We start from the raw sequence: 24,385 nt of genomic DNA, 5'->3' as shown, positions 1-24,385 counted from the left end.
ACAAGTCATGGAGCCTGAGAATACCCTGCCATAGTGAGTGAGACACAGTCAAGAGTCATGGACACAGATTTGTATTGGACACAGAACCACAAGAAGTTTAAACAGCAGGGAGCCTCAGCTGAGGCCATGGTGACTGGTGGTCTGCCCTCTGTGGTGAGGAGACAGTTCCAATGCCTGGGGAATACCACAGAGACTACGAACTCCAAGACTGTGGCCACCAGAAGTTTATAGCTGGGAGTGCTCATATGACAAAAATCAGAGAGATCTCAAGTAAACAGCCTAATGATGTCCCCGAAGGACTAGAAAAGCAAGGACAAGCTAAGCCCAAATTTATTAATTGTAGATTCTAAGAAATAACAATGTTCAGCATGAAATTAATGAAATGGTAATTAAAAATGGTTATTAAAAGAATAATACAAAGAATCAATGAAACACAGAGATAACAAGATTGCCAAACTAGCCAAAAGAAAAAGAAAGAAAAAAAAAAGACAAAGCCTTAAGCAACCCTACGTGGAAGAAAGCCCTTCCAGAAGTAATATGGTTATTAAATGAAAATCCCAGTTCCAGAGGTGGGCTGGCCCCTATGAGCTATTGACTTGAGGGACACTAGAGGTCCCCAAAACAATAAAGGCCATTGCCAATAATGTTGGCTGTACACTGAAGTGGATGGAAAAACCCTATTGCTGAAGACACTGCATGATGTGAGTGCAAGAGAGGGAGAAATCAAGCTTGGACTAAGCTGGAAACTGCCTGCCACTGGATGGGTGGCTTTCATGGTGCCAAAAGGCAACACACAGATGACTGGGAGAGAAAGTCCACTATAATTCTCCTCAACGACAGACCCTATGTGTTGCACTACCAACATACTAAACAAAATGTTGCTGATGGTACAATAGTGGAGTGTCTAGTGTATGTAAAACCAGCAAATTTTCAATTGGATATAATGCCCACTCCTACAAGGGGAACATCTATCTGGTACTGCAGACCCAGCCAAACCCCTGTGGCACGGGAGAATATAGGCCCCAGTGGGAAGTCACTGCAATTGCTTTGTTAGGTGGAAATGATGCACCTGCTAAAGTACCAACCAAGCATTTGTGTTTATACCCATAGCTTAAGTTATTATAGCAGTCACTGTTTAGATGTTCTTGCTTCTTGCTGTATATGTTTTTATAGTAGATGGAATCCTACTGAAACTGGCCAAAAGCCCATGGAAAACAGATGCAGAGGCCTGAAAGTTCAGTGCCTTGCCACAACAGTATGAAGATCATCCTACACTTACCACCCCCTCCAAGGCTCAGGGACTTTTGCAGAAGAGGTTGGCAGAAAGACTGCATGAGCCAGAGGAAGGGGTGGAGGTGTTAACTGGAAATGTCCTCTAACCACTATGCCAGCAAACTATAGTCACACCTCCTTCTCATGCTCATCAAGGAGTCAAGGGGGGAGTCAGTTACCCCTCCCACCAGATCAGTCAACCTTAGCTGCATATGGGGGGAGGGGCAAAGGATACATAAGCCTTATTAACAGAGTATAGGGTAGGGGTTTATTTACAGAAGAGTGGGTGCCTCACATTTACAGCTGTGCTGTAAAGTCCATTCTTCTGTAAATAAACCCCTACCCTATGCTCTGTTAAAAAATAATAAGTAAAACATTTTTAAAAAAGAAAAAAGCTAACAACTGTCTATCACCAGTTCCCGAGGGATCCGAAACCTTCTCCTAGCCTCCACAGGCTTTGCACACATGGGTGCACTTACCTACATGCAGGCAATTCACTCATATACATAAAATAAAAATAATAAATAAAATATTTTTAAAAGATACAAACAAATAAAACTAAAGACAAAAAGGGGGTATTACAAGTGCTACTAGTAAAATCTAGACGTCATTGTGGAACAGTCTGAAAAGTCCTATTCCAGGACATTGGAAAAGCTGGAAGAAATGGATAGAGAACAAAAGGGTGATGATGGCTGGCAAACATACTTGCAGTACATTGCAGACATGTGTGAACTACCATAATGAAACTCATTCCTGTCTACAGTTAACATGCATTTTAAAACAAATGGCCATTGAAATGAATATGAAATATATGAAGTAGATACATACACGTAAAATATATACAGGGTGAACTGTGGTGATTTTTCATAAGTAGAATAGAATGTTTATATAGAATATCACAATGCTAACCCAACTAGTTAAAGCTTAAATTTGATGAGGAGAAAGTAAGGTATTTTATACTTATCATTTTATCTTGGTAAGAAAATCCTAGAATACAACATCAACTCAATGTTATCTATGTGTGTGATAACTATGTGTGTGATAACAGAAAAGATTATCCAGGAAAAAGATGGACCCATCTTCTTGGTATCTAGAAAATGAAGTCAGTCATGTTCTTTCCAAACAACTGATAAAAATGTTAAATTAGAATTTATCATTGATACTCTATCATGGCCTGAAACATACATAGTATTATCATATATGTATAATGATTCATATTGGGTATGCATTTAAGAGACATCATGTAACAGCTGCTTTTCAGAAAAATAACAAAGCTTTTACTTATCTTGCTCATAATGTAAATTATTCTTCTATAACTATCAAAAAGTTTCATCTCACAGGACTATATATCTGAGCATGGTCTAAGGGGATTCATGAGACAATTTCTTGTCCAATTAAACACCTGTGTGGCTGGAATGTTTATGTATGCCTACGTGTTTATGTATGCCCTGTGCATGCTAGGCAAACACTATGCCACTGAACCATATCCCTAGCCCTTAATTTTCCTTATGTACTTCTGTCAAAGCAACATATTGAAACAGGATGGATGATAAGATGAAGATTTGGGAGTTTTGCCATCTCATATTAAACCACATATTGCAGGAGCTGGGGTTATGGCCCAGTCAGTGAAGTAAGTACCTGCTGTACAAGACGACGATGTGAGTTCAGATCCCCAGCATCTATGTAAAAGCCAGATGCAGCAGCGCACATCTATAGCCACAGTGCAAGAGAGGTATAGACAAGAGAATCCCTGGAGCCTAGTGGCCAGCTAGTCTTGCCAAACTGGTAAGTTCCAGGTTCATTAGAGACCTTGTCTCAAAAACATTAGCTTAGGAACTCAAAGAGAAAGTCACCCAATATTGACCTCAGGCCTCCACATGTAAACATACATGCATACACATGCACCGACAAGCATATGTACACACACCAGCCTGAACATGTACATATACCCCCCCAACACACACACACACACACAAAACACATTGAAAAGACTTGGAAAAAAAAAAAAAAAACACCGTTCTTCCTAATTCTTTTTCCCCTTGTGTACGCATGTGTATGTGTGCTTGTGTGCATGTTTGTGTTTGTGCAGGTATACAAATGTATGTTTCACATGTGTAAGCCTACATGTTGAGACCAGAAGACAACTTCAAGCATCACTCCTCGAGACGTGGTCTCTTAAGCTGGCCTGGAACTTGGGAAGCAAGCTAGGGTGGCTGGACAACAGGCCCTAGGGATGTGCCTGTCTTTGCCTCACCTGAGCTAGAGTCTAAGCCAGTGCCACCACACCTGGCTTTTATTATGTAGGTTCTGTGGATTGAACGCAGGACTGCATGCTTATAAGGCAAGCACTTATTGACTGAGCTCTCTCTCTGGCCCAAATCTCTCTTTTTTTTTTTTTTTGGAATGCTGTAGATGGAATTTAGGTCCTTGTATATTCTAGACAAGTGCTGTACCACTCAGCCAGGTCCCAAACCCTTCCCTATTTTTGACAAAATTTAAATATCTAAGAAATAGAATAAGCTGTTTTTGATTATCATGCCATACTTTTATTGCCATTTTAAACAAATCAATGAATATTTAGAAAGTCTTCATTTAAATTTTCTAACATGGTAAATAAAAAATAAATTTGGGAGACTCAGGAATGTCAAGTGATCCTGAGTCCCTAAACCTTAAGACCCACTGAAGTATGCATCCTTGCAACTGCTATAATTTTGGCTCTAGTAAGAATGAAAATGGATTCAAATATGCTTTCTGAAAAGCTTTTCACTTACATAGCCTTAAGTTTTACACCATCTTCCCAACTAAGCATGACAACAAAACCGTCCAGCTATGTTCCCCTCAGCACTCACTTGTCGTAGGAATCCATGGCGATCACCCACTTGCACAGACCCTCAGCAGCTGTTGAAGCATTGCGGATCTTTTCTGGAACAAAATCTGGGTTTGGAATATAACTTTTTCGTATGATATTCATATAAGCTGGAGGAATATTGTCCTTGTCATATTCATGAAGTGACTGCAGAAACCTTATGTCCCCAAGAAGTCTCTTAGCTGGGCCCCAGAAATCCTCAATTTTTTTCCCAGAGCCTGTCGGGTCCGGGATTTTGTCAGCTTTGATGCCTTTCAGAATACATATGGCTTCCATAACAAGCTTCACACCAGCAGGAGGACTCTTCATGGATTTCACCACCGTGATATCCTTGAAAAGCAACGTTTTAACTATTAATAACAAGAAATGTTTGCTTGCACATTCATTGTAAGGTTGGTACTTTCAAACTACACCTTAAGGTACAGAAACTCGTTCTCTATGTTATGTAGAAATGATGGTGATGATAGTATTGTGGCAAGAATTTTGACAAATCTACAGGGGAGGAGAGGTTAAAATAACAGAAACTATGGGCGTGAAGCTGGTCAAAGCTCTGGAAAGAACCGCCGTCCTTCAACCAGCTTTGCTCCTTTTCAGAATGTCTTCGTGGTGAACAGGGATCTTTTTTTCAAGTGAACTAGGGAGTCTTTTTGCCAATTTTAAAGTGTTTTCATTTTTTTTAAATTTGCACGCTAATTTGAGAGAGAAACTAAACCATGGTATCCCATAAGCTTGAGCTCAGTTCTCGCCTGGCTTCAGCTCTCACCTGGGCTCAGCTCTCGCCTGGCCTCAGCTCTCACCTGGCCTCAGCTCTCGCCTGGGTTCAGCTCTCACCTGGGCTCAGCTCTCACCTGGGCTCAGCTCTCACCTGTGCAGTCAGAGTATCAAGGGCGGCCAGAGCTGACTCCAGGATGGGTAGGGCTTCTGCCAAGTCTGCGTCACACTCATCTTTGATGGCTTTGGCGGCCATGGCTTGATCATTTGCTATTATTTCATCGGCTTTCACGATCTTTTCTGTTTTGGCAACCTCCATGGACTCCCTCTCAATGATTATCATCATTTCATCGACCTCTCTGCTGGCAACTTTTAACTGAGGATGCAGCGCCTCCAGCTCAATCTGCATGGTGGCTACCTGAGACGAGGCAGAGTCCATCTTATCCAAACCCACTTCATACCTCCTTTTCATTTTCATTACTTCACTGGAAGCAGATAGATGAAATAAGGTTAGCTGCAGGGCTCTGTATCCCACAGCAAGGAAAATCTTACCTGTTCTTGACCTTTTTGGTCCATTTCAAGACATAAGGAGTGGTGGAAAAGATTCACAAAGATTAGCAATTTGTGAAAAACAACATGGACACTGCAATACTGGATTATGCACAATTATGAACAAACAGATACACTGAAAACATATAAAATATGATCTAAGTATAAAACAAAACCTCAAAGATAAATATACTAGTTGCAAGGCAAGGAGGCCCTTGTACTAGGACCACACATCTCTATGGAGAGTCACTGGGTAAATTGCTTCCAGTAACATTATTAATCTTTTAATAATCACTTAAAATAGACTTAAGTGCCCCCAAACACATGATTTTGAACACTGCTAGGGGTGGAAACATGTTTAAAACATATTACATCTTCCCAGTACTTAGGAGGTTGAAACCAGCCTGACTGGGCTACATAGTGAGTTTGAAGTCAGCCTTGGTTAGACAGTGAGATCTGTATTTTAAAATGTACTTAATTTTTTAAAAAGTACTACACTTTGAAATAGGAAATGTTTTATTAAAACAAAAAGGACAAGTGAGATAATAAAACAACATTTTTTGGTGCTGTGATTTTTAAAATAATAAATGATTAGAAATAATGATTTAGGGGCTGGAGAGATGACTCAGCAGTTAAGAGCACTGACTACTCTTACAGAAGACCAGGGTTCAAATCCCAACACCTAGATGGTAGCTAACAACTGTCTGTAACTCCCCAGTTCCAGGGGATCCAACACCCTCTTCTGTCCTTCATGAACACTGCACAACACAGGTACACTTACAGACATCACATAAACTAAAAATGAATAAATCAAAAAAAATTTTTAAAGAAATAATTTTAAGGACTTCAAAATTTAATATTTTAATGTTCTTTAAAATGTTTATCTGTGGGACTGAGGAGATGGCTCAGCAGTTAAGAGGACTGACTTCTCTTGCAGAGAACCCGGGTTCAATTCCCAGCACCTACATGGTGGGTAACAACCATCCATAACTGCAGTTCCAGGGGATCTGATGCCCTCTTCTGATCGCCGTGGGCACTGCACAACATAGGTGCACTTACATACATGCAGACAATACACTCATATATATAAAATAAAAATAATGAATAAAATAGAAAATGTTTATCTGTATTTGTATATGTTCTCTAGAAAGAAAAACCTTATCTACAGCATTTTATTTTTATATACTCATATATTAGAATCTTTTAGTGTAAAAGATGACATTTTAGAAATTCTTAAAAACAATACCTGGAGTAGGAAATCAGCCTGGACTATACAAAGTAACAACTACAGAAAGAATCAGCACTGAAAAGGCTACCACAGAGAAGGAAAGAAAAGACAGAAATGAGGGCAGCACATATTTTTATCACATGTTGAATTCCTTCTTGTGAAGTACCTGACAGTAATGGGAACAGAAGCACCAGATATACAATCCTGTACTGTGTGTGGATTCTGTCTCCATCAAAGCCTGTGCAGCAAGCCTGAGCCACGTCAGCACTGGGCCTCATCCCATGTGACATCTGCTAGTCAAGCACTGACTTCTTGGCCAGATGATTTGCTTCTGGGTAATAACTGGCTCTTAAGAGATCTAGGACTTTACCTACTAAGGGAAGCACAAACCCAAGGTAGGAATTGTAGTTGAAGTGAAGGAGAACTTAGAAAAATAATTTGCAAAGAAATTTAAAGGGAAAGAAGGAATAGATGAAAATTTGAAAACCACTGAGAATGCCTAAGAAGCCAGGACTCATCAACCTTCCTAAATGCCTCTATCTCATCATTACAACTTTGCTTTCGATCAGGATAACCTTAAATATTGTGCTTGTACAAATGAGAGCTGAACTCATGAATGATATCCAAAATGCACTCATGATCTCTGAGAAATTATGGTCCTCATGGTTAGGTACAAGAAAGATCTAGATCTCATTATGTAAAGAATCATAACCTCTATAAAGATGGGCAATCAATAACGCTTTGTTTGCTTGCCCTTCAAAAAAAATATAAACACTATATAAAAAAGTACTTAGTCAAGTTTTCAATTGAAATCCAGTATTAACTGAAGACTTCCTTGAAAGAGATAACTAAAATTTTCTAAACATTTAACTTTCAAGCTTTATGGTAATAAGTTTCCAAGTCTTAATTTTTACAACCAAAGAAAGTTTGGGATCAACTTTTCCAAAAATTAATCTTGATGCTTGCTATAGTATATATTTCTTAAATTTCATATTGGCATTTCCAAATGAGAGTTTGTTAGAGAAAGTTGGTCATATAAGTTGAGTAGCTGTGTCTGAGCTTGTGGTTGTATAAAGAGAAGGCTTGAGTATTAGAAATCCTGGTAAAGAAAAAACACTGGAATGTTGCTTCCTCAACATCATTGTCAAGGAATCCTGGAACTAACCACATCTCTAAAGGTCACAGCTTCATTCTTTTGTATGTAGGTGGGGAGTCTATGTGGTGTGCTTATTCATGTGGGTGTATGTGTATGCATGTGTGGAGGCCAGGAGTCAACCTCGGGTGTTTTCCTCAGGAGTCATCTACCTTGTTTTTGGAAACAGTGCCTGTCATTGGCCTAGAACTCACCAAGAACAGTAGGTTGCCTGGATAGCCAACCTGAAAGAGGTGCCTGTCTCTACCTACCTCCCCCAAATTGGAATTACAAGTATATACCACCACACCCAGATTTTTCTGCAATGATTCCAGGCATTGAATCCAGACCTCATGCTTGTACAGCAAGTACTTTACTTAAGAATGAACCTCCTCCCCAGTCCCACTTCCATTCTTTCAACACATGAAATGATGCATTTACTGGGCAATGAATTTAAACCTAAGAATAAGAACTGTTTCCTAATCTCCAGGGTATATTTAAGGACTGAATAACAAAGCTTTAACAAAATGGTACGCTTGGAGGCAAATCATTTTATCATATCGTTGCTATATTGTTTTGTATACTTTTAGTTATTATGGCTTACTTAAAAATATGAAATTTCATTCTTACTTTCTTTTCTTTTCTAACAACAGTTTGAAGGTGGAGATTAATTCAAGATAAGAGGTGGGAGTCACATAGTTATATCTTTGAAGTTCAGTACGGAAGGATGTGGATAAGTTGATAGTAGACGTGTGGAAGCTCTTACACATCTCAATACAGCCTTCCCGGATTTCCTCTGCCATTTCAATTTCTTCCAGGAATCTCGAAGCAACTGCCTCCAATGCATCTTCTGGCCATGACTAAATTTAAAATGAATATTTTAGTAATTTATCAAGGTTACTGAGATAAGCCTGTTACCACTGCAGCCCTTTGTGACTTATGGATGCTAGAGATAGGGAAGAATAGCTGGAGGATGGTGTTGGAAGACAATTTCAAGAACTTTCTTCACCTACTTGTCTGCTTAGGGCAAAATGACTAGTGAGGGTAATGACAACTCTTTATGGTTTGCTCTGGGATTAGAGAAATTGTTACTGAGTTTTGAAGAGGCAAAGAAGAGGAAAGGAACTAAACTCGCAGAATGCCTGCTTCCATATGCATTTTACTACTATTATCTCATTTAATCCCCCTCAAAATTCTCTGAGGTAAATGTTATTATCCTTTCCCCTTAAATAACAGAATCATATAAGTAACTACCTCTTTGGTATCTTTTGGATGACTCAGGAACATCTCAAACTCAAAACACCCACAGCATGATTCCTCTCTCCCCATTAGAGCTATGGTCTTCTCCAACTCTGTAAACATCACCACCATACACCAAGGTGCTCTAACCAAGACAGGAATCATCTTTGATCTCCTCCTCTTCCTCAGCCCTAGACCAATCTACAAGCAAGTTCTATATGTGCCATTCCTAAAGTAGCTTCCAAACCCTTTCTGTATCTACCACAACTTGTGAATCTTTACCTTTCTGACCTTAACTATACCACTTCTCCTCAGCTTGGCCCCTGTCATTCTATTGCCCTTGCCCTTCCCATCCCTTCTATCCATCCCCATCTTCACTAGCTCACTTCTCTGCCTCAATCTTGGTCCAGGTACTTTTGTCTTTAAAGTTTCCTCTTAAACATTGTCTATAGAAAGCCTTTACTCTTGTATATTACCCCATATCATGAAATTATTAGTCTTGCTGCTTTTACTATGAAGTAAGTTCAAGGAGAACATTTTATTTGTCCTCAGTGCCTCTTCATCACCAATTGTAACAGTACGGCTTGGTACAAAGCAAGCAAGAATTCAAAGGATGTATTGCCTGAAATAGTTTATGAGGCAGTAGAGGTACAGAGGCAATGTAAACTGCCAAGGTCATAAATGCTTATGTGTTGGATTCACACATGGGATTTCAACCACAGTCCAAATATCTCATACATGTTGAGAATGCATTGTGCTATATTGTTAAAATCAGAAGGAGAGCTGAGTTCACACTGAGCTCGTCTAGATTTGCTACTTTCTTCCACATCATTATCACACTTTCTCTTTGTCTCCTTGGCTCTGTGCTTCCAATACAAAAATTTACTACAAAAAAAAAAGAAAAAAAATCTCTGTGACATTTTTCCTTTGTTTCTACTGGATTTGGTGGGCAGGAGACTGGAGGGTAGGAAAGGAGGGTGTGGGTACAGTAGCTCAGCTCTGGGTTTCTGCTCCTCCGCAGACATCTCCTTGCTACACACACTGAGATCCAGTCACACTTCCCTCCCCCTGCCCTTTCATGCCCAGATGTGGGGTCAACTTCCTAGTGTTGCTCCCCTACCTCCTGAGTGTGCCAACATTCCCTCTTGACTCCCTTAACCCTCCTCAGGCTTCTGTGAACAAGTCCCTTCCTAGGCTGTTCTTGGCAAAGGCTTCAAGTATGCCATTGTATGCAGATTTGTCCTCAAATTTATCATGTTGAGATTAATGACATGACCACATACGCTCTGAGTGATTTCCTGTGGTGATTTCTGTTACTATGATTGCCTAAGATATATTTTGACAAAACAAGAGTTTGCTAAACTACATACTGGGGTGGAGTCTATAAACTATTTCATGATGATGATGGAGACTGACCATTTCTAGAAGGCCATCTAAAATTTGCATGGTGATACCTGAAACCAGTCAATGGTACAGCAGTTAACAAGAGCAGGGAATTTCCTAAGACGAATCCGAAATGCATCCCCGATGGGGCTCATGGCCAGGACCACGTGCAGCTGGTTGCGGCAACGATCGATGAACATGTTGAAAAGAGCTATGGGGCTGCCGTCGGTTTGCTTGGTTTTATCCCGCTGGCGATCTAATTGCCGCATCTTTTCACATATCTCTTGCTTCTCATCTAGTGCAAAGAGATTTGGAACTTCCCCAGCATTCAGTAGATTGTTGACATCTTCTAAAAAGGATTCTCTTTTAATCTGAGTGTCTGTGAACAGAAAGACCCCCTGCATTTCGCCTTCAGAGCATTTCCTCAAGATCACCTTTAAATCTTCGTGCCACTCGTGGCTACCGTAGCCCTTGGAGATTTCAACCTGGAAAACGGAATAATCAGCCATGTGTGCAGCTAATCTGGTGACAGACTGCCTTCCGCTCCCACCAACACCAACCAGGAGTGCATGGCTTCGCGGCTGCTTCAAGATCCGAGAGATTCTGCTGATGTGTTCGATTGCAAACCGGAACAGGACCAGATTCATGGGTTTCTTGCTCACGTTGTTATATTCTTCTAGGTGACCTTCTACAATCACTCGGAGATTATCTACATCTTTGATTTCCCTGTAGCTGGTGTCTTCCCTCCTGGGGTCATGGAAATCACAAAACATTAAACTTCTTAAATCATCCTCATCTACTTTTCCATCGTTATCGAAGTCCAAGTTTTGAAAAAGGTCATGAAAATCTTCTTGCATGTAATTTTTCAGGATCTCTTGTATGTAGTTAATAAGCCAGCTTCTGTCCGCATTATCCAGCAGGCGATCATAGTACACTCTGAGGACCTGTATAATTTTAAAAAGTGGCTTTAGAAACAATTCTTTTTTCTGTTTTCTTACTTTTGTACTACAAATTATAAAACATAAAATAGGTAGGTAAAACAAAATTCTGTAGAAAATTCCTACAGGTTTTGTCAAAAGTGTATCCAAGGAATCAAGACTATTTCATACTAAATTTATTTTCAAATGTTATTTATCTTTATTTTATGTGTATGAGAGTATTGCCTGCATGTGCATAAGTGCACCAGTGTTGTGCGATGCCTATGGAAGTCAGAAGAGGGTTTCAAATTCCCCTGAAACTGGAGTTACAGATGGTTGTTGGCCAAGATGTGGGTGCTGGGAATCGAACCTGGGTCCTCTACAAGAGCACCCAGTGCTCTTAACCAATGAGCCATCTCTCCGTCCTCTAAAGTTTATTTTAAATATTAATTTTAGCCATGTCTATTTGATACAATTTGAAAGGACTAATGGACTGTGTAGATGCAAAGAGAGCAGAGGCCTCAAGAATAGGCTGCTTATGTTGGTGGATCAGATCCCTGAACCAGTCACAGAGTAGTGACTGCCTTTGCTGATCTCTCAGACCCACATCACAGAGTTTGGGCACTGGAAGCCAGGGTTTGCCACTTCCTTTTTCCAAGACATTTCCTTTTACCAGGACTGGTAATTAGGAATGCTTCTGAGAAAAGTTATTTGTTGCATTTTTAAGTATCTTTTCTAGAAAGGAAGTGTCTTGGGTACTTTGACATTTATTAATTTTTGTTGGAAGTCACTTCAGAAGGCAACATATTAAAATAAACCTCTGATTATATGCATATAATATGCATAGAAATGAGTATACAACAATGATGTCTTCAAACTGATACGATTGTCCTGTGGCTAGTCTGTTTTTAGGCTGAATTATACATCCTTGCTTTTAGAGAGCACACCAAGAGGGGACTGTAGCTCTGGCTCACAGGAGGGGAAGTTCTTCTGGGTATGTAGTTAGAAATAGAATTGCTAGTCACATGGTACCTGTATTTAACCTCTACTGTACTGCTAGTTTTCCATGTTATGTTCCCACTAGCCGTGTATGAGGGTTCCAGTGATTTCACATCCACACTAGTACTTGTTCTTATTCATCATTTGATAATGACCATTCTGGTGGATGTGAGGGGTACTTCATTGCAGTTTGATTTCCCCAATGACTAATCATCTGAAGCATCTTTTCTTGTCCATTGTAAATCATCTTAAGAGAAATGTCTACTCAAATCTTCCACCTACTCTTAAATTGGATTACATTTATAAAAGTAAGTTCAGTCGTAATAGTTTCTTATGTATTCTGGATAGTACCCACCTAACATATATAGTTTACACATACTATCTACTTTCTATATATTGTCTTTTTGCTTTCTTGGTAGTATCCTTTGCAACATGAAAAATTTTAATTTTGATGAAAATTTCTAATTTTAATTCATTTATCTCTTTTCTAGGGATATCTTTATTTTATAGGTTATCTATATTTAACAAGCAAAACAGTAATAATCTGACTAAAGTTTGAGTGCTTTGGAGTAGCCAAGAGAATGAAAAGAAACCAGATTCTTTAAAACCATTTCATGAAGTTGTCTTTGGTCCAGTGAGGTAGCAATGTCTGAAGAGGAAAAGGACACCCACTGTGGTCTTTGACATGCCTTAAGCCTGAAGGACGCTTTCTTGAGTGAACAGAAATAAAACACAAACTAGAATGCAGAGTTCCATACTTCATATTTTTTGAAATGCTGAGAACAATGTGTCAAACAGTGTTCCTGGCACTGAAGATAAATCAGTGAAAGAAAAAAGAAAAGTGAATCTTCCTTACAGAGCTGATGTGCTGAGGAAGACAGACACCAAATATAACAAATAGATTATACAGCACAGTAGAAGTTGGCAAATGTGATGGAAAAGAGGAAACAGAACCGGACAGGGAAGTCTGAACTGATAGGATAGGAGTGGGGTCTTGGGCTATAGTATTAATTCAGTGAATCCTTCACTGAGAAGGCAAGATCTGATTAAAGGGAGGGAGTTGTCTAGCCTGGAGGATCAATGCCCTCCCAGCAGCCCAAGGAAAAGTGGGTAAAGGCACCCAAACCAGGCCCTATGCACTACTGGACTAAATTTGTGAATTAATCTGAACTCATTACATACATATAAACATATCTGCATATATGAGAATATGAAGTGGTCATTAAAATTGCAAGTTATTTTGTCATGAACCTTACTAAATATCCAAAGAACTCATTAGCTATTGTTAAAGCTCAATAATCTGATACCTAATGCAGTATAGAATCTGAAAAAGGCTAAAAGCAACTGTATCTATCACACATAAATAACAGTACATATAAACTACTCCAGTGACTAGAAGGAACCAATGGCATGCATAATCCCAAGTGATAAGAACTGTTATGTAGTAGGAAGCTTGCCTGTCTTCTGCTAGGTACTAATTCATCACTATTTACTGAGTATTGTTATATACTAGGCACTAAGGAAAGTAGTGAATAAACAAAAGTTACTGCAGTCACAAGGCCTCTATTATAACAAAGACAAGGAGAAAGGAAAAAATTTAGAATGTGTCATGTTATAGTCAGTGTTATGAAGAATAAATCAAAATAAGGACTGATGGATCTGTGGGGATAGAGTAGCCTATGCATTAAGGAGATGTCTGAGTAAGACCATAGGCCTGTGTATAATGTGGAGAGATATTTAGGCAGAATGATGAAGACCAATACACCTGAGGTAGAAAGTGCTAAAGGCTTCCTAGACAAAAACTGGCACCTAATGCTGCCTTAGGCAATGCCCTTTGCTATGTTCTAAACCTTTATGTCACTATGAAATTTATGGGTTGAAATCCTCATTCTGAGTAATGGTATTAGATGTGGCCTTTGGGAAGTATTAGGTGCTGGGGCAGAGTGGTCACATGTAGAATTAATCATCATGTGGACACAAGGAGATGGCACTGTGTAGAAGCAAGGAAACAGGCTTTTCATAGACTCACATCTGCTAGCATTCAAAACTTCTCAGCCTCCAGAACTGTTAGAAATAAATGCCTCTTACTGGCAAAGCTACCCAGTCTTTGTCAAAGCAGCCCAAACAAAAGAAGGCACTCTCCTTCAGTGCCTTTGATGCTGCCTCCCCATTCCTTCCCTCTCACTCTCCAGCTTCCAGCCTTTTCTATGATTCATTTGCCTGATGAACTTGGAGCCTCTGTTCCCATACTCAGAAGTAGGACACCCTCAGTCAGCTAGGTGAACTAGTCTGGAGCAGTTGGGTTACCAGATCATCCTTTCCAAAGAACATTTTACAACCTTGCTGCGGCCAAAACTTAGAAGTGGAGTGGATGGATAGGCACTAAGATTCAGATTTGAGTTTGTAAGACTTTAAAATTCAAGTATGGTATTGAAAAAGCCTAGGGAAACTGGTTTAAGACCTTTAATTTTAAAAATTATTTTTAATTGGGACTGGAGAGATGGCTCAGTGGTTAAGAGCGCTGACTGTTCTTGCAGAGGACCTGGGTTCAATTCCCAGCACCCACATGGCAGCTACGAATCGTCCTTAACTCCAGTTCCAGGGGAATCTGAAGCCCTCTTCTGACCTCCACATCATTGCACGACACAGGTGCACTCACATACATGCAGGCAATACACTCATACACATAAAATAAAAATAGTAAGTAAAATTTTTTTAAGTATTATTTTTATCTTTGTCTATGAGTATGTTGCCTGCATGCATGCAAGTGTACCATGTCGAACAATGCCCGCAGATGTCAGAAGAAGGCGTTGGATTCCCTGGAACTGGAGTTATAGACAGTTGTTGGCTACCATATAGGTGCTAGGATTCAAACCCATGTCTTCTACAAAAGCAGTAAGTGCTCTTAACTGCTGAGCCACCTCTCCAGCCCCCACCTTTAAGTTTTTACTTGTACACATGGATTTGGTATAACAGCACATCCTCATTTCTGAGTTTCTTACCTACAGTATTAAAAATTAAAATAACTCTATTATTCATGTATTTAAAATGTGCTGGTTAGACCCTTTCTGTATACGTTTCTGTCGTCTCTGTGACCATTTAAAATATCACTCTTTGTGTTTTCTGTCTTATCTCCTGTCAAGTTTTATAAGAAAATGCACATTCAAAACAAGAAAGGAAGGAAGGGAGGGAGGGAGGAAGGAAGGAAGGAAGGAAGGAAGGAAGGAAGGAAGGAAGGAAGGAAGGCATCAGATCATTAGTCTCAAGATAATTTGTATAGAAAAACTTTCATAGATTTTGTATGCTCTCAAACTGTGAATCCTAAAGTTGGTTTGCTTTGCAGCTTTGTTTTCATTGGGGGCATTTATAAATAATAATGTAAATTGATATACTCCTTATAAAAATATCAGCTTAAAAATATTCCATCACAAAAAAAAGCTTTAACAACAAAGGAGGATTAAGACACTTAAAGGAGAGTGATTGAAATTAATCTCTACTTCAAAATATCCTGCAAATCAACAGAAATACTTTAAAATGGAAGATCAGACACTTTCCAAATACTTTAGATTTATTAATATTAAATGTTTTAAAAATTACCTTGATCTGAATAGCTAAATATTCTTCCACAGCATAAATCACTAAGTATTTCTTTTTACTCTGTTACTACCATAGTAATTCTTGTTTCTTTCATAATCACATTTGAATGACATGGAATTTTACCTCATGAACCCAGAGACGTTTGATCGCTTCTTTGTTTTCTGCTGTTTCTGGTCTTGACAAACAAACACCCTGAATGACACGGGAGAAGTCACGAAGGTTGAACAAGTAGTGGGATTTGGCAGGAGTAGGCAGGAGATTCTTCATGGCATCTTTGTACAGAGTCATTGTGCCATTCACAATTTGTGTGGTCAAATCTAGAAAATCATCTGGAAACTTAAAACTTAAGAAAAAATTTTAAATAAGAAAAAAGTTAGCAAATACAGTAATAATTCTGTGACCAATATAAAGTTTAATTCTGATTGAATCAACTTGATTTATAAAATTTCTACTTATTATAAAAAGTCTAGACTTTTCAAGGTGGTTTTCATTCACTATTTTATGTTATGTCCAAAGGAAGCCCGTGAATTCAGCAGGATCAGCCTAGTAGATCACACTGTGTAAGCACAAAAGGCAACCAAGAACCACCCACGTGTGACTCCAAATCCTGTGTCCCCAAGACAAAAGCTTCCTAGCTCTTTCTCTCCCTGGTGTTCTCAATTGCATATAAATAGGATCCATAAGAACGTTACTGGAATAAGTACTTTTAGAAAAAAGAAGAGAATAAAAGTACAAAGTAAAAGGAGAATAAAAGAAACAAGTGCATAGTTCAGGCAGATAGAAATCCAGGGAAAGAATATTCATTTTGGAAAGACTGGCTATATTTAACTCCTGGCTTGACAAGAAGCCAGGTGTCTGCTCCATCACCACTAGGTGGGACAAGAATGGGCACCAGAGATAAGATGGCTGATGCCCAGGTGAGAAGGGCTCCCTGCTATCCATACATCTTCTGGATTAGAATTCAATCCCAGAACTGGGAAACATTTTCTAGGTAACAGGTTCAAGGCTGTACTCTCAAATTTGGGCAAGGATACCCTGATTTATACTAGAAGGTTTCAAAGTCACAGCATAAACTTGACACCTCTTCCCAGCCTTCATTTATAAAAATTCAAATCACTCACACATGGACATATTGTGTAGCAGAATGAATGTTACCTTTGTGCTCTGCTAGGTGCTGGGAGATGGGAATGGAGGGGAGCAATGGCACCTGTGATCTTTGCTCTGTCTAGAGATGATTTCATGGAAATGCTGGATAAATATTATTCATATTAACATGTTTCTAGATTATTTTATACCTCTTAATGAAAAAATCCAAACAGACCTTAAATTAATTACTTACCAGGTTCTTAAGTGCCAGGTTAGGATTTTAGAGAAGATTGTAAACATGGATTTATCACTGAATTCATTGATTGTTATAATATTAAAATGTCTCATATAGCGAGGAGTTATTGGATTTCGGCCGCCACCTAAATATTAGAAAGGGTAGTTGTTAATAATATTACTAGAATATATTAAAGTATTTTCTCCAGTACCATACCGTTTACCATAACATGGAAGATGATAAACTCATGACACACAAGAAAGTTAAAAACAACCAATCATTTGGAGGACACTGATATCAAAACTATTTTCTGCTCAAACTCAAGCTGTTGGTTTTCTAGTTGGATTACCTGAACAGATTCAGTCTAGTGACACAGCTGATTCTCCCACATCTTGACATCAGTCTCCCATAGTCTCTGTACTGCATTCAGCAGCTTCACTGCTGGCTCATGCTTTTAAAATTCTGGGACTTGTTTTCATAAAACAATGATTTCATTAACAAACACGAGGCTTTAATAACTGAATTAGAATTTAACATATCATTTTACAAAATGTTATCATCTTTATAACATATAGTCTGGAGACAAGGCTCAGTGGATGCACACATGCTTAGCACCCTCAAGGCTCTGGGTTCAGTATCAGCACCACAAATAAAATATATAGACAAATGACAGTTATATTTTAAAGGGATAATATCATATAATCTTTAGCAAAGAAGTGACTTTAAAGGTACACAATCAGGGCTAGAGAGATGGATCAGCAGTTAAAAGCACTGGCTGCTCTTGCAGAGGACATGGGTTCAGTTCCCCACACCCACATGGTAGCTAACAACTGTCTGTAACTTCAGTTCCAGGGGATCTGGTGCACTCTTCTGACCTCCACAGGCATTGCATGCACCAGTGCATTTAGCATGCAAGAATTCATACACATAAAATATAAATAATAAATAAATAACAAACATTTAAAATATTTTTATTATTATTTTATTTTTATGTATATGAGTGTACTGCCTGCATGTATGTGAGTGCACCCGTGTCATGCAATGCTGCAGAGATCAGAAGAGGGCTTTGGATTCCCCTGGAACTGGAGTTAAGGACGGTTCGTAGCCACCATGTGGGTGCTGGGAAACAAACCCAGGTCCTCTGCAAGAGCAGTCAGTGCTCTTAACCACTGAGCCATCTCTCCAGCCCCAATAACTAAATAAACATTTTAGAGTACATAATGGGGGCTCTCAGAATGCAGAACAGGAATGCAAAATGCATTCTCAGAATGCAGAACAGGGCTCTCAGAATGCAGAACAGGAAGTATAAAGTCAAGTCCCAGAAAATGAGAAAGGATTTGGAAGAGCTGGTGGGCAAATGTTCCAACCAGGCTCATTCACTTTATGGAGTTGACTATTATGGTACATTCCATTAGACCTCAATAGACACACATTGAAAATATATCCCTTAAACACTGTAACTAAACTGCCTGATTGGGTTTCTCATTCTTTCTCCAGTTACCTCTTTAGAGACAGCCAGAGTAGTTTATTGTCTTAATAATCACAAACTCAGAATGTTTATATACCTGGAGGTCCCATAGCACACATGATCTGGATGTCCACTAGTTTAATCACAGAACAATCTTTGAGGTCGTACCAATTCCAGTGATCTAACCACTGTCTAAGCAACTCAATGGGAGGTTGAGCCCCATAGACCTCCAGAGCAGGCATATTGACATCGTCTACAAAGACAACCTAAGAAAAAGAGAAGAGATATTAGAAAATACTAACATTTGATATGGTGTCCTGCTGTGTAAATAAAGTTGAGGCAGATTATTAGTCTGTATTCTTATAGAGTGCATATGTGGGAAGCAACGGTTTCTTTTCCAAACAAGCTTTCATGGACCAAGGAGATATTTTTTCCCATTTCATGTTTCTATAGAAACAGGGAAAGCTTCTCATTACTAATCTTTGTAGGCTAATAGTTCAGGACTTGCAAACCCTCTTATATTATCTGTTTCTAATATACTTTGTCTTTTTCCTTGTATAATATTTCAACTTATTAAAATAGAAAAGGAGTGATTTTTAGATGAATATAATAAGTGGTGAGGGTTAGGTTGAGAATTGGTGTTCTTTGCAGAGGAACACAAATAAGTCATTTGGTAGATAAAGTTCTTAAAGGTCCAGAAAAGCAAACAGTAAATACTCTAAGTGTTAGAGAAGGAATTAAGATAGAACTTCTCAAATGTATATTCTGGTTTCAATTCCAAGGACAGTCACTTAAAAATAATATCAAGATGTTCAGTAACATACAAATATTACCAGTTTTAGAAATTTTATTTTTTGAAACAGAGGCTCATGTATTCCAGGCTGACCTCAAATGTGACATGTATCTGAGGATGACCTTAAATTTCTGATTGCCCTGCCTCAACCTTCTGAGTGCAGGCTTGTGGCACTGCACAGTTTACAAGGTGCTGGGGTTCAAACCCAGAGCTTTGTGCATGCTGAGCAAGCACTCTATCAACTTAGCTACATCGCTAGCCCAGGAAATTTTTAAATAAAAAGTTGTGACTTAAAGAAAAGCAGGCAGGGCTGCAAGATAGCTAAGAGGGTAACAGTGTCTGCTGTCAATCCTGACCACCCCAGTTAGGTTCTGGAATCCACATGGAGGAAAGTGCTGAGGCACTAAGATATGCGTGCGTGTGTGCGCGCACACACACACACACACACACACACACACACGTGTACACTAAATAAAAAGATAAATAAATACAATCTTTAGTATATTTGGTTTCTCTTTTCTGATTGCAGTAGCATAGCACTAAAGACCCATTAAGAAAAAAAAATCTCCTTCCTGTCAAGAGACTAGAACCTCTGGCCTGGGTGGAAACCTAACATTTCAGTTGGGCCAGGTCAGTCACCTAGAGAAGGGACCACCCATAGGAAGGTAGGCTCATCTTAATTCATGCTAAAGAGAGAGGCAGAATAATTTAGCCTTTAATGAGATAATGTACTTTTCTTTCCCAGAATCCTGGCCTGTAGCACAGTGGTTTACTAGGACAGCAATTATGTGCTTGGTAATTCTGCCTGCTTTTCTGGATTACTCAGAAAAGCACAACTTCTCTTTCTCTTCTTTGTCTCTCTTTTATAAGCATGCATTCCCTAATATTTTGTTTTCTCCCAATATTTTGGGTTTCCTTACTCTTTCTCTAAAGTGCCCCACCCCCTGATGTTATTGCTATTCCACCATGTGTCTGACCTCCATGCAGACTTAAACAGCTTGGATTTTTTTCTCTCTCTCCTTCATTCTCCTCCTCTGGGCAGCTGCTGAGATTTACAGCTTGCCTGCTTTGAAAGTTTTTCTTTTAAACTCTAGTAAAATTGTCCTCAAGCTTCCATTTGAGTTCATTCTTAAATTCTTTTACTAATGAAACTAAGAACCCCAATAAGAGATCCCAATTTCCCTTGTATCATCTGAACCATGAAAGAACCCCAAGATTCCAGTAGCAACAGAACTGGTATTGTACTATGGATAGAAGAAACATAAAAAAAGCTATTACCATCCTCTTGCCCAAAGGAGGACCAAAAACACCCTTTCTTCTTTTGTCCAGTTTTGACATAATAATATTCTGAGTTTGGGCTGCTGTAGTTTGTGCTGAGAAGTTAATTATCAGAGGTTTGTAGATCTCCTTATTGAGTTGATTTAGAAGAAAATTCTACATAACAAGAAATAATAGCATGAGCCACAGCTGAACTGTGTTTTGCCATTTTAGAATAAACACTGTGCATCATTGTTCACAGATTTGAGTCTAACCTGACATGTCAGAACAATGCCAAAAAAGATGGAATCAATAAGAAATAACAGTTACCATGCCAACAGGTTTCTACCTGCCCAGGTGCCTTGTATGCATCTTCTCTGATTTCCACAGCCATTATGAGGAGTACACATTCCTTCTTAACATGAAGCTCAGGGACTAATGAGGTTAGGAAAGTTGCCTCCGGCCTCAGAGAAAGATAAGAATTCCATCTGCCCTTTGTTTCTTTCTAGACCAGTGTTCTTTTAAATACACATTGCTGTTTTTAAACTTATATACCAAGTTATCTTTCTTTAAGTTAAGAAGCTTAAATAATATTTCAAAACAGAATTCACTGGAAAATGGGTAGAACTACAATGGTTTTCAATCAAGATGTAAGGGAAGACCAAGACATAGGGTAGATCCCAATTTTATGAAAAGTAGTGTTTTTAATATCAGTAGTGTCTATTGCCCGGGTTGAATTTGATGGAGGAATAAATGACAAAAAGTTGTATTTTCTCCATATTATGCCTCAATGCCTGATCCTAGAAAAACCAGGACATGCCCAAATATATTCCAGGATTAAAGCATTCAGCAAAAATAATATCAACGAAGAACCAGAAATGAACACTGTCAACAATTGGGGGAACCTGAACGAAATGAAAACATAAGTTGGAAGATGGTCTGAGAGCACCTTACCTCCCCTCTGCCAGCTAAGGAGAGTGGCCAAATTTGGGACACGCTCTGTTACAGCAGCTGGTACTTTTAAAAACTGACACAACTGCTATGATTCAAGAATCACTGTGGAAAATCAGTCCTTTTACTGTACAGCAATCCATCAGATGTCAGATAAGTTAGAATAGTAGCCATCAAGTGTAACTGATGAAAATACAAGTTTTCCAAAGATGTAATTCTCATTCTCAATAAACTTTTCATAGTAAAATGTGACAATAATTTACTGACAAAATATCATTATCATCTGATACAGGCAGCCAACCAGAGCAAAACAGTTGAGCTTTTAAAAATTTATTTATTTATTTATTTATTTATTTATTTATTATTTATTGAGACAAGTTCTCACTACATAGCCCTTACAACCTGGAACGTACTATGTAGACCAGGCTGGGCTGGAATACACAGAGATCCTCATCTTCTTCTTCTTCCTGGGTGCTGGAATTAAAGGTGTGAATCACCATTCCTAGCATAAGAGGGTTTTTTTTTTCTGTTTTGTTTTGTTGTTATTGTTTGATGAATTCTTTGATGAATTTTCTAAAATAAGAGGCAATTACCCCAAACACCCTATAGTTTAAACAACAAATTAGTTGAGTGTCTGCCTAAGCTAGCCATTTAAACATTAGCATTCTAAGGAATGCATGTTTTAGACTACAAATTTCTACAGTACATACGATGATGTAGACACTCTTTCCAGTTCCTGTTGGTCCTACAAAGATTGAAGGTTTCTGATGAGTGGTAAGCAAATTCATCAGAGCAGAATATCGAACTGTATCCAGAGTTGGCACGATGATTTCATTAAACAGCACGTCTTTGGGAATTGGAGGAGCATCTCCTAATTTCTTTATCCATGGTTCCCATCTTCCTATTCCCTGTTTATGATAAACAACCAAGCAGGGGAAAGCTATAAAACATTTTCAGACTACATCTGTGCTATTGCAGAAGAGATCAAAACCAACAAAATCCTGAAATTTTCATATTTTTCCTGTTCTTTAGAACACTTACTGCTTAAGTTGAAAGTTAGTTTGTATAAATGGAAGAAAAAAAACAGCTTTCATGTGAATAAAAGTGAGATGGCAATGCGGTGAACTTCCGGTTCTGAAACTGGCTGCTCCTAATACAAACATCAGCATTAGATTCTTTAAAGACACTGACAAAATTTAATAAATCAGGGAGCTAAAAACTAAAGAATTTAATATCTGTTAACAGACATAGGTTACAATTTCCATAGATAATAATTGTATATTGCTTGACTTTTACTGTATTTGGCTTATTTCAGGCAAGATTTGTCTTTATGAAAATGTATAAATGTAATTTTAATAACTATAAGTATACAACATAGCAGCATTAACTATATTCACATTGCTTTGTGACAGATATATAGACTCGCAAGATTTCTCAATTTATGTTTAACATGAATTAATATTATCTATATATTTGCATACAATTGGTTTGTGAACTATATAATTTAATTTTCTAGAATAATGTTTATAATAAATAAAATTTAAAAATTTTGTTTTTCTCTCTAGTAAATATTTATTGCCTTCTCCATTGTATTTTTTAATTTTTAAGATTTTTTAAAAATTATTTATTTAATAACCACATACTTAGAAGAAGCATTTCATTACAACAGCATTGACATATGCAATAACAATTTCCAGAGCTAAGATATATCTCTTTCAAAATTGACTGTAAATTTTTAGGTTCACAGTTGAATTAATACAGTTATACAATATTGAACTCTGTATAAAGCCCATAAGACATAAAATTGAATGAGGTTTTAACCTTTAAGAAACATCTGCATTTCATTTTAAAATATATTGTTTCATACAGAAAACAATATCATTTTTAATGCTACCAACACTTAGATGTTTGCATATGCATCTCTAATCTCTATGTACCTGAGTATTACTAGTCAGAGTCGGTTACTTTCTGAGATCCTTGGCACCTGAGCATGGATATAAGGTCATCAGGTAGATTTTAATGGTAGTATTTTTCACCTCTACTAATTAACATGAAGCAAATTTTTATGCTTCTTCCTCAAATATAACAAATTTTTTATTTGTTGATTTTTTGTGTTTTTCATACAGAACATCACAAACAATCTTATTCATCTACATACCCACATCCCAAATGACAGCCCCCATAAACTTTCCCCCCTCCATGGACCCGTATACTTTGTCATCCCTGTTATTGTCCACTGTGTTGTTGGTGCCCCCAGCCATTTCCCAGTGCTCGTCCATCCACTGAATCTTGTCAGCCTATCTAGAGTTCCTTGTTTTAGGGAGCTCAGATCTTCCTCATCTAGCAGCAATCAGTTGCCAGTATTCCTTTAGAAAATATTAGGGTCTGATGTTCATTGTCCCAATTCTATGCTGGGTTACTGTTTGGGAGTCCCTTGGGTCACCCTGGCCAACAACTCAAAGGAAGGTATCTCCTGTCGGGCATTGTTTTTTGTTATGTAGCCTTTAGTTATACACATGGACTCTTAAAAAATTACATTGATCACTTTAATCTTTGGTTATAGGTTTAAGACCATACAGTCTGCCCAGATAAGCCAATTTACTTTTACTCTTATGGTCATTAGAGGATCTGTTCCTCAGAGGTCACCTGGGCTTGGGAGGGGCCCCTGGCTCATTTCTTTTACCAGTTCCATCTATGTGAAG

At 38.4% G+C, this 24,385-nt stretch overlaps 1 protein-coding gene across 1 annotated transcript in view; it reads right to left on the bottom strand.

Moving 5' to 3' along the window:
- Dnah7 (dynein axonemal heavy chain 7) overlaps nucleotides 1-24,385 on the bottom strand; it is a 285,457-nt gene that overhangs the window by 123,246 nt on the left and 137,826 nt on the right. The window contains exons 36-44 of the mRNA XM_008835602.2: nucleotides 22,394-22,591; nucleotides 20,754-20,909; nucleotides 18,780-18,948; nucleotides 17,233-17,359; nucleotides 16,017-16,236; nucleotides 10,452-11,324; nucleotides 8,389-8,618; nucleotides 5,004-5,334; nucleotides 4,122-4,468 (exon numbers count right to left, since the gene is read on the bottom strand). Coding sequence (XP_008833824.1) covers nucleotides 4,122-4,468; nucleotides 5,004-5,334; nucleotides 8,389-8,618; nucleotides 10,452-11,324; nucleotides 16,017-16,236; nucleotides 17,233-17,359; nucleotides 18,780-18,948; nucleotides 20,754-20,909; nucleotides 22,394-22,591 — 2,651 coding nt within the window. The remainder of the gene's footprint in view (nucleotides 1-4,121; nucleotides 4,469-5,003; nucleotides 5,335-8,388; nucleotides 8,619-10,451; nucleotides 11,325-16,016; nucleotides 16,237-17,232; nucleotides 17,360-18,779; nucleotides 18,949-20,753; nucleotides 20,910-22,393; nucleotides 22,592-24,385) is intronic.

This window comes from Nannospalax galili, unplaced genomic scaffold, assembly GCF_000622305.1.
Source record: "Nannospalax galili isolate Female #2095 unplaced genomic scaffold, S.galili_v1.0 scaffold115, whole genome shotgun sequence".
In the NCBI taxonomy this organism is placed as follows: domain Eukaryota; kingdom Metazoa; phylum Chordata; class Mammalia; order Rodentia; family Spalacidae; genus Nannospalax; species Nannospalax galili.
Note: the sequence above shows the minus strand (reverse complement) of the source record. Positions and strands in the feature narration are given on the sequence as shown.